The sequence below is a fragment of the Olea europaea genome, chromosome 18, assembly GCF_002742605.1.
Source record: "Olea europaea var. sylvestris chromosome 18, O_europaea_v1, whole genome shotgun sequence".
NCBI lineage: Eukaryota > Viridiplantae > Streptophyta > Magnoliopsida > Lamiales > Oleaceae > Olea > Olea europaea.
Window position 1 is genome coordinate 1,225,369 of NC_036254.1, and position 10,918 is coordinate 1,236,286.

At 33.3% G+C, this 10,918-nt stretch overlaps 2 protein-coding genes across 5 annotated transcripts in view; one reads left to right on the forward strand and one right to left on the reverse strand.

Moving 5' to 3' along the window:
* Positions 1-2,005: 2,005 nt before the first annotated feature.
* LOC111367080 (nucleoside diphosphate kinase 1) lies at positions 2,006-5,416 on the forward strand. Its single transcript, XM_022987781.1, has 4 exons — positions 2,006-2,214; positions 2,817-2,865; positions 4,079-4,310; positions 5,098-5,416. Exons 1-4 carry the CDS (start codon positions 2,164-2,166, stop codon positions 5,210-5,212), a joined length of 447 nt encoding a protein of 148 aa, XP_022843549.1. The 5' UTR covers positions 2,006-2,163; the 3' UTR covers positions 5,213-5,416.
* An 897-nt stretch (positions 5,417-6,313) lies between these two features.
* LOC111367082 (ELMO domain-containing protein A-like) overlaps positions 6,314-10,918 on the reverse strand; it is a 14,817-nt gene continuing 10,212 nt past the window's right edge. For 3 of the 4 annotated variants that reach the window (XM_022987784.1, XM_022987783.1, XM_022987782.1), the window contains exons 8-9: positions 7,124-7,218; positions 6,314-6,631 (exon numbers count right to left, since the gene is read on the reverse strand). In XM_022987784.1, coding sequence (XP_022843552.1) covers positions 6,533-6,631; positions 7,124-7,218 — 194 coding nt within the window. In that variant the 3' untranslated portion in view covers positions 6,314-6,532. Of the gene's footprint in view, positions 6,635-7,123; positions 7,219-10,918 lie in introns of all 4 variants that reach the window. The other variant, XM_022987785.1, reaches the window with a different exon arrangement.

Sequence of the window (10,918 nt, forward strand, 5' to 3'; positions counted from 1 at the left end):
CATTTCTCATCAATTTACTATTCAAAAATGCTTTTTTACATAAAAATGGATCACAAATACCCCCTTAATTGGAGCTCTTAAAGAACTTAACAAAATTGCAGATTACTTGAAAAACGAATTTGAGATGAAAGATTTGGGAAAAATTAAATTTTATCTAAGGTTACAGATTGAACACTTCTTAAAAGGATTATTTGTTCATTAATTTACATATATAGAAAAATCTTAAAACTTTTTTATATGAATAATACACATTTATTGGCAACACCTATGGTTGTTCGATCATTTTATGAGAAAGAGATTCATTTCATTCATTTGAAAATTGAGAAAAAGGTTCTTGGTCTTGAAGTACCATATTTTAATACAATTGGAGCATTAACTTATCTTGCAAACTCGCTTGACCCGATATAGCTTTTGTTTTTGTAAATCTTATTGCAATATAGTTGTGCACCAACTCAAATGCATTGATTGGAAAGGTATTAAACACATATTTCATGACCTGAAGATACTACTAATTTGAGAATATTTTATTCACAAAAAGTCGGGATTTACTTTAATAGAATATGTAGATACAGATTATCTCTTTGATGCACATAAAACTAAAGTTTAATGATGTGATCCATGGAACAAATGCAAAGAAGGCAAGTCTGGGCTAAGATCCTTTGATCGTTGAAGAAGAACGGATGACTAGGTCGTGAGCAGAGCGGGTTAAAGAAGTGACGGGGTTACTTGTACGAGCTACAATGGACAAAACATTGATTTTGACAAGTAAATGAACAAGTTTCGTATTGGATTCGAAAGAGGAAACAAGTTGGTTCAACACGATTCAAACAGCAGACGTAGGACTTAAACGTTTGAACTATGCAACTGCATAGTTTCTCAACACATGTGACCGCGTAGTGCTTTGGAAAATTCTGGCTAGAGGAAATTGAATCATCTGTGTGACAGCATCCCAATGAGCAATTAATTTTGTGAGCAATTTTGCTTTCAATTCCTTATTTTTCATTGAACTAAATTTCGAACTTATTAATAATTATTTTCTTGTGGTGTTCAAAAATTTAGGTGAGATTCTTGAATCTTGTGATCAATGGGTCAACACATTGTCGATGATTGTGTTGGTTTCTTGATCTAATATTTTTGGGTCAGACATTAAACGTTGATTATTGGCTTTCTTGGATTTATTTCAATCTTGTGTGAGTTTCGTAGCTACTGTTGTTACATGAGTTTGCATTATTTAGCTATTGTTTGGTTTCTATAACAAATTTTTAGTAAATTTTGATAAAAATTAATGAAACATGTGATTGAAAAGTTATTAATCCTATAAAATATTATTGCATTTAACAAATGTTTTCAATTCATGAACCAAACATTAACTTAATATGAGAAAGCAATTTAAGTAAAGGTGTGGCCAACAATTAATATATACACTACACAATTATTTGAGTTAAAATGAAGATAAAAAAGATTAAAAGTAAATATTGTGATCTCAAAATTATTTAAAAAATTTAATCTTCCACTAGTTATATTAAGAATCCGTTTGGTATGGATTAAAATTTAATTTTAATCTAAATCAAAGTCAAACACTAAATATAAATTATATTTTTCATTAGTCCCACAACTTTTTAAGCATACATTTTAAAAACTTTTATTACAATTTTAAAAAAAAAATATTTTTAATTCACATCAAACAAGTCAAAGTCAAACAATAAATATCAATCACATATTTCATTAATTCCACAACTTTTCAATCACACATTTCAAAAATTTCTATCACAATTTTCTAAAAAATATAATTTTAATTTCCTTCACACACCTTCTAAATGAATGGACGGACAAAAAAGCATCAATAAAGCTATAGATATAGAAAATATTTAGGGTTTCTCTCCTTGCACAGAACCCTGTGCACAGGGTGTGCACAGGGTGTGAGACATGGGGTGGGCCCCACATGTTGTGCAAGGAGAGAAACCCAAATTAATTTTGCAAAATTTATTGGCAATTTTTTTATTTTTTATTTTTTTAATTTAGGAAAAGAAAATTAATCAAACGGTATGGTTCAGAAAATGGAATATTCCACTGGGCAGCATTAGGGTTCTTGCCTAGCCAAAAATTTATAAATCATTTGAAGTTCAATTTCACATACTTGGCGGCTTTGAAGAAAACGTAACCATGGAGCAAACTTTTATCATGATCAAGCCTGATGGCGTCCAAAGAGGACTGGTATATTCTCTCTATCATTATTATTATTAATTTTTTTTTTCATTTTTCTGGATCTACGTGTTATTTTTTCTGTTGAATTTTAAGAATTTGCCTTTTGTTTTTATCTTGGACTTTATTGTTTATGGGATAGTTAATTTTTTATAAATTCGTTTCTGGGTTGATTTCTTTCCTTAAAAGGACCATTTGTTTTCAGATTTGGAACTTTCTAGTGCCCATTAATTATGAAGGGAAGCAAAAAAGAAATGGAATTATTTTTGTTGGGGAACTGCAAAAGAATTGCAAGTTATTTCTGGTTTTTAATTTTTTGGACTAACATTTAAGAAAGTCTCAGTGGAGCAAGTGTGTTCTGTGTGCGATGAATTTTAAGAGAAATAATTAGCTACAAGCTTAAACTGTTTACTTAAGTAAATATAAGTAAGAAATCCAGTTTTAAATGAATAATCCTTTTTGGTGAAAAAGTTTGAAAAGTAATTTGTTTTGCTCAAAATTAGAAAAAAGTAAAGTATGGTAACATGTTTGGGGCTACAAAGTTACTCTAAAGTATTTTTACTGTTTTAGGCTTAGCCAATCAAGCTCTTATACATGTTATTGTTGTGTTTCAGGTTGGTGAAATTATTGGCAGATTTGAGAAAAAAGGTTTCACTTTGAAAGGTAAATGTAGTTTTTCTTCCATTTTGGAGCAACAATACCAGCAAATGGTACAAGTTCATCAAGATCTTTATTGCTCTATTACCTGTGTCTTCAATGGTGTTTCACTTTAATTATCTTGTACCTTCATTTTCTTTGTGTTTTTTATTGTTTTATTTTTTTTTATTTTGAGATCAAAGGAGTTCACCCGTCCCTCCAAATACTGAACCCTTCATAGACTACATATTACTCATCTTATCTTTATGTACATGATGATGGGATGTTCATTCATGATAATCCTGATATTTCTTCTTCTTTGGGTTGACTACTTATTTCTTCTCTGTTTTAATGTTTGAAATAAATCGAAAAGATAATCTTTTGGGAAGCTTTTTTCTTAATATTTTTGCTGCCAATGAGCAATGTAAGCACATGAGGAGTATAATATGAAAACTTGTAATTATAATATTCTATCCTATAGCTATCTATTTTATGTTAAGCTGGATAAGAATGTGCCATGGACTACCGAGAACAGATACTCATAAAATGGAGTACTGATGTTTGTTGACACTTCTCGGACTCGCTAGGACTTGTGAAGGCACAACTCTTTCAATGTCCTGTTGTTTGTATAGTTTTTAGAATTTCCAACTTCCCACAACACGTCTCCTACATCACCAATACACCGTGTGATGTTTTGTGTTATATTTTTTAAGTTGTAACAAGCAAGGAACACAAGCCCGATTGTGTAAATTTTGGAATATAAAAGTAAGTTTTAATTATGTAAAACATCTGTTTACATTTGTCTTCCAAAATAGCATTAGAAATTTTTTACGAATATGAGTGTCATGTCATTGCACAATATCGCCCCATTGCTCCCCAACCTTTGTCCTCGGTCTATTTTTGAAGCATTGTCTCTAGTTTTGTACCCCTGTTGGTCCTGGTAGATGTTCCCTCGTTTTGGCGGTTAGAACTCAATATTGTTTTGGAAAAATACAACTAGGTTGTGGGTGAGGTATGAGCTCTTTTTCCTGTTTTGGTTTCTTTTCATACACGAGGAAATCTATATTCTTATTTTATTTTTAATTTCCTTTTCTTTTGGGTTCCTGATATCATGAACCATCCCAAGCTCATTTTTTTCCTGTGATATTTAGCTGTTGATAAATCATCTGATCATGCTTTTACTTTCATTTGAATAATATGGAAACTCCTAATTGCATTTCTGAGTTTTGTTCGGATACAGGTCTGAAGCTCGTTACCGTAGACCGCCCTTTCGCTGAGAAACACTATGCAGATTTGTCTGCTAAGCCCTTCTTTAACGGGCTTGTTGAGTACATTATATCTGGCCCCGTTGTTGCAATGGTTTGGGAGGGTAAGAATGTAGTTACTACTGGTAGGAAGATCATTGGTGCTACCAACCCTGCAGAATCTGCTCCTGGGACCATCCGTGGTGATTACGCCATTGACATTGGCAGGTCAGCTAGCTTTCTTAGTAATGATTCATTTTCATATGGGAATTATTTGCTCATGTCAAAAACATAGTCTAGGTCTGTTCTTATCAAAATTAACACTTTTGCATTAACTTAGTCCTTCAAATACTCGGTATTGTTTGCTCGAGTCAAGACACTGGATTCTTTAATTTCATCAGACATGTTTGTTATGGGCATGTTTGGTACGAAATATTGTACAACACTCTGAATAAAAGGAAAATATTTTACCACCACTTCTCTTAATAATATCCAGTGTCGAATATTCCGTCATACTACCACGAAAGATATTTAATGCTCGTGTTGGATGTTTAGCGTGAAACCGAAAATTTGGTTAAACTTTGAAAAATCCCAATGCATAAAAAATTATGGCTTTTCTTATATTGGATCTATCTAACTGCAGATGTGATTTATTGATTTGCTGTTTCAATATCTTTCAGGAAAGTATAGGCGAATTGCTGCATTTTTACTTTTAGGCCCAGTCAAACAATCAATATTAATTACATCTTTCTTGAGTTTTACAACTTTTCAACCACACATTTCAAAATCTTCTATCAAAATATACTAAAAATCTAATTTTAATCCCCACCAAACACCTAAGTGTTCTAAACTTACCATAAAACATTTTGTACCTAATTTATATGTGTGAAAAGAATTATCAATGTGTTTACTGAATTAAAACGTTTTCAAAGTTCTCTATTCTTGTTCCTCGTTACTAAAGCTTCACTAAATGGAAAGAGCAGAGAAGTAAGACACATGTTTTTTGTGGGTGCAGGAATGTCATTCATGGTAGCGATGCAGTGGAGAGCGCAAGGAAAGAGATTGCTCTATGGTTTCCCGAGGGAATTGCTGAATGGAAGAGCAGCCTTCACCCCTGGATCTACGAGTAAATTTCTTTCTTGAGTTGAGCTATCTCTATGTACGGCTCATTTGTTGTGATTATTATAGAAGAAAGTTACTATCTCCGTCATAATTCGTGCTTTCAGACATGTTTTAAGAATTAAGAGTGGTGCTCTTGTGCCTGTGGTGAAATGATATGGATTTGTTATTGAGGATGTTTTATATCATAATGCTAAGTCAATTTGTCTTTCATAGTTTGATTTTTCGGGTGCGATCTTTACTGTATATGACATATAATAACGGGTTTTAATAATCTTTTGAGATCAAGGGCATTAACTCACCATCCCACGATCAAATTGATACTTTTAAAACTACAATTTTGAGGTGTCAATTTTAGTGGACATAGTTCATCATATATATATATAATGTTTATAATTCACTGTAATGTTGACACGGTGAAGTGTCAAAACACGGTGTCAAAATTTCAGTGGTGGGAGAGAGATCTGGTCTCGTCCTTGAACCTAGTGGACATTGGTGAGCCGTGAGCACTCAATACTTAACTACTCTTGATTTTGCATATTTTGTAACTGGTTTATTTGTCTTAATTGTTGTTACCAGTTTCGTTGTTTGAGGCGCCAGACTTGGCTTAATAGGAGGATAACTTTTCGAATGTTTCTCTCGTAATTCCGGTATTGATGAACTTGCAAGTCATGTTGTACGAATTAGGATAATGGATTCTTAGGTTATGTTTGGTACACTGGTCATATTAGACTGAGGGTTGTATAGGTTTAATGAAGAGGTGTGTTATAAAATTTGTCATTTATCGTACAGAACATACCATTTGAGTCGTGAAAGATATCTTTGGGCACGATAATTGTATAGTCATTTATCGTACAAAACATACCATTTGAGTTGTGAATGATATCTTTGGGCACGATAATTGCATCTCAACAAGAATGAGCAAGGTTGATACACTCTTTGCTACACCATGGCATATAGATTGGGAACACGCAATTTTCCATATTGCATGAAGTTTGAGTTGACCTAACAAAACGAATTATATATATATATTTCTTTAAATGCATTTCGTAACTTAAGAGTTTGTCAGCTATCGTCGTTCTACTCTGTGTGATGCTCCGTCAAGCAAGCTCTTATTTACAAATCTTTTCAACAGTAAAAGGTGAAGAATAAAGGCCATATTACAGTTGCCGATTATCAATCATTAGTAGGGAAAAGAAAAGGAATCGCAAGTGCAACCAACCCATATTTCCAAAGTTTCGAAGCAAGGCAAATCCTGTGCATTTGCGCATTTGCTCCAGCATTACAAAGTCAGCTACTTGAAAAGCAACTTGAAACACATGCTACCTAAACTATCGATTAAGGAGGCTATACGAGGGCAAGTCTTCGAGGCATGTGATATGTTGCAGAAGCTCCCTTTCTAGCTGACGACGAGTAGCTTTCATCACAGTCTACTAACATATAAAGATTGATAAACTATCAACGGTTACTGGATAAAAAAGTAAGCACCAGACGCGGTGCAAAATCTGTAGACGTACCAACAATAAAAGATTGTCCAGTGTATCCAAACAATTATCCAACAGGAGATTAACGTTTGAAAATGATCGATTGCTAGACGAATTAGGGTCTAAATGTAACAGGAACTCTGATCAGTGGCTAATTTAACATGAAAAAAACCCCAGTTGATATTAGCAATACAAGCGCAAAAAGGACTCGGTTGAGTTTTCATTTTTTCACGAAGTGAAATAAGTCTTTAGCAATGCCTAATCATAGAATCTGAAGTACGGAGACCTGCTTCGAGGGACTATTTCGAGGGAATAAAACCTCTAAATTGGCAATAAGGAACTTCTGAAGAAGATAGATATGGAGCGGACTTGAAAGGGAAATTATATTGGCTTCTGAGTTCTATATTCGAGCAAATCTAACAATTGGAGAGCACTTACATTGAAGTCCATGTAAGAAGCATGCATGGCAAGCCATTGGTGATCCATTAATTTGAATGTGATACAGTATAGAAGGTCAAATGCAGATTCATTTTCTGCAAGCAAAATGCAAGAATGGGTAATGGTGAAACACAAAAATAATCACGCAGAGAACAAAAAGCAAATGAGTCTGGTTTCATGTATAAATCATTACCTGGAGATAGGTGCAGTCTTAGAGATACTATATAATATGCTACTTAATATTGCCATGTTATAAGGACAAAATGTCTGAAATGAAGAATGTAGGAGTGAGGATGCATAAGTGGACATCTGGTCGTGCTAGAACAGATTAGATAAGAAATGAGAATACGCACCACGAGTAAATGTGGCAGCATTTGAGGATGAATTATACATTTGACAACTTAGGTGGTTGGGCATGTCTTGCATAAACCTAAAGGTTCCCATCTATAAGAGTGACTCAATCTCAACAGAATTGATTGGAGAGGGAGGCATAGATTAAAACTAATGTGGCCTGTTGTGATCTTCAAATAGACTAGGCAATGAACCATTCAGAGTGGCGAAAAAGATTCTTGTGACCAATTTGAAATTTGTGGGCATAAGGTTTAGTTGTTCTTTAGGCTTATATCTTTCATCCCGGGATCAATGGCTTTCAAGAACTAGCAGAAATTTAAGAGTTGATTGAATAATCTGTTAACCAGACCAGGTGAATAGAAGCACGAGATTCACAGCCTATGAATTTTTTATATAAATATGAATGCTTGGAAGCTTTCATTTGAAAAGGCAAATATTAAACCATTTAGTTGTAAGTGTTATGCCCTAGATCCAATCGATTTAGGTTGTAAACACTTTTAATATGTTTAATGTATTTAATTTTGGCAAGATCTATTATTTATTTAAATTAATTTTGTGATAAATAATATTAAATAATACAGTCCGAAAATTCAAGTTTAAGTGATTTGCTAATCACAATAAGTTGTAATTGTGAGATACAAATTACGTATGATTGGATCTTGAATAAACCGTGGTCGTAAGTAATAATGAGATACGGATATCGTTAATACAGATAGATCATCACGTGTGGCATTTCTTACTTGTGAAGTGAGTAGCTGATCTCACGAGTTAAAGTGTGGTGACACTTAAATGAACACGTGGATGTTTTGTTATAGAACAAAATATTGGAGACCCGCTGAGAGATTCCACGTGAATAACTATTTGAGTGTCAGTAGTTAATCTCTAACGTTCGGTAGTGGAATGGGTCATATGATTTGAGGTTATCATAGTGCCTTGTATGAAGATAGTCATACTTTGACGGTGTTGGATGTTGCTCTGCTAAGGGCCGCTAATACGACATCGTTCGGATATGTTAAGAACCATATGAAGGTTATGAATGACCAATAGAGGATTCATCACTCTTAGATAGTAAGAGATTGTGATCTGTATTTCGTTCAATTAAGTCAATAACGAAATCCTTGGCCAAGGTATACATATAAGTCGAAAAGGAGTTTTCGACTCATATTGACTTAATAGTAGAATGAAAGATATGATCGATAATCGAGATTGACACATTTCCATATCTCGTAGTTGATCGAATCATATTGACGAAGGGATTATAATTTTATGGTAAAAGAACAATTTTGGCTTTGTCATATCACGTGACATTTCCCGTCACATATATTGCCCTGATACATTGTTAGATGTCAATTTGGGACGGCGAGTGTGAATTTGTGATAAATTAAAAGGGTGTTAAATTTATCAGTTTTGATTATATCAAAATAATATTTCACATCGTTAGGCATCGTGGTCGAGAACCTAATAGGTCGCACACAAAAGAGAATTGGAAGATTGCAAATTGTTAATTAATTAATTTAGCAATCGTTGGATAAATTAATTAATTGGATTTGTTATTTATATCCCGAATTAACTAACGGACTGGGTTTAATTAAATAGATTAATTAAATATTGGACTGAACCGAGCCCATTTGGGTTTATATAAATACATGACTAGGGTTTAAGGTCCATAAGGTTTTCATTATTCTTGCTGGCACAAGAAGAAAAACCCTAGCAGTTAGAGTCCATTCTCTGTGTGGATTTCATTGGAGGTTGGACAATTGGACAGCTGTGAAAGGCAGATTCAAGTTGCTGTAAAAAAATAACGCAAAGGAGTTTGCAAAATCAAGAAAAATATATATTTCTTATCACAGTTCTTATCTAAATACAAAGCTAAATCCTGAATGGGAATTGAAATTGTTTAATTTCGCTATGCATGTTTAAGTAAATTCCCAACAGTAGTATCAGAGCCAACTTTGTATTTGTTAGGAACTGATTTACATGTTGATTAAATTAAAGGTTGATTTAATCGTGTTCATCCCTAAATCTAGCAAATATAGTTTTTAATTTTATTTTTCAGAATCTGATTTTGAAAAACAAAACAAAAAAAAACTTTTTTTTTTTAACTGGATCGAAGGCGGCGCCACCGCGGCACGGCAGCAGCGCATTGCTGCCGACCCACAGCAGCGGCAACGATACCGCTGCAACAGCAGCGCCTTAGCGTTGTTGTGGTAGGGGGCTGCCGCCTCCAGCTGTTAGGCAGGGTGGCGCCAACAATAGAAAAAAAAAAATTCCTAGGATTTTTGGTTGGAGACGGGGGCCTCAGTTGCAAATAATGCAATTATGGGCCCCTGGTTACAATTATGAAACTGGGTCAGTTTGCAAATTTTAAAAGGGGGACCTGTTCTGCAATTTTTTAATTTAGAAGGGTATGGTGTTAATTTCCAACTTGGATCAATTTGTAAATTTCAAAATGGTTTTGAATTTGAATTTTGAATTGGTTTTAAAATAATGTTTTAATTGGGTTTGACCTATTCTCTAATTTTGACCCAAAATTAAAATTTATTTAAAATTTGACGACTTTTATATTTTGTTAAAATTAGATTTTAACTTAAATATTTAATTTTGACCCTTAATTGAATTTTTATTTTATTTGGGAATTTTGTCCTAAATTAAAATATTAATTCAATTTTATTAGAGTTGGACTCTAATATTATATTAATTAAAATTTGATTTCAATTAATACCACTTCCCAATGCATATTAAAATTTAGAGTATGACTTTAATTTAATAATTAATTATAATTCGATTTTGATTAAATTACTTCACCCAATAGTTATGGAATTAGAGTTGGACTCTAATTCGGGATTTAGTTAAAATTTGATTTTAATTAAATAGGCCCGCCAACTAAGTTAATTAATTAATATGATTAATTAATTATTTAATTATTTCGATCCAAAATCTTGAATTAGTTTTGATAACTATAATTGCTAGATTTATGATACACTGCATATAATATTAGATATTATACATAGGAAACATTTATGTGATGAATGTTTATGGATAATTATGGATTTGACCACATGGATGTGTTGAATGGTTGATTTACTTCTTGTTGTTTTATGGGCCTGCGAACCCTTAATTGTTTTGGACCTGCGAATCCGTTGTTAATATTGTTGTTATGGGCCTGCGAGCTCTTTATTATATTAAACCTGCGAATCCATTGTTATTGTTATTATTATGGGCCTACGAGTCCGATTTCTTTTAGACCTGCGTGCCAACTAGTATAGGATACATGTTACAGTTTGACTAATTGAAGGCGCAAGAAGAGGTGGACACCATGGAGATGGTGCATTGATGTTGATCCAATGTTGTACCCCTTAGGAATTGACCAACTAATCTTCCTTTTGGCTCGGGAAAACTATATACATACATACATACATACATATATACACATACACATATACA

Coding starts and splice junctions, on each gene's coding strand:
- LOC111367080 (XM_022987781.1), top strand. CDS start 2,164: ATGGAGCAAACTTTTATCATGATCAAGCCTGATGGCGTCCAAAGAGGA. Junction 2,215..2,816: donor ATGGCGTCCAAAGAGGACTG/GTATATTCTCTC, acceptor GTTGTGTTTCAG/GTTGGTGAAATTATTGGCAG. Junction 2,866..4,078: donor AAAAGGTTTCACTTTGAAAG/GTAAATGTAGTT, acceptor GTTCGGATACAG/GTCTGAAGCTCGTTACCGTA.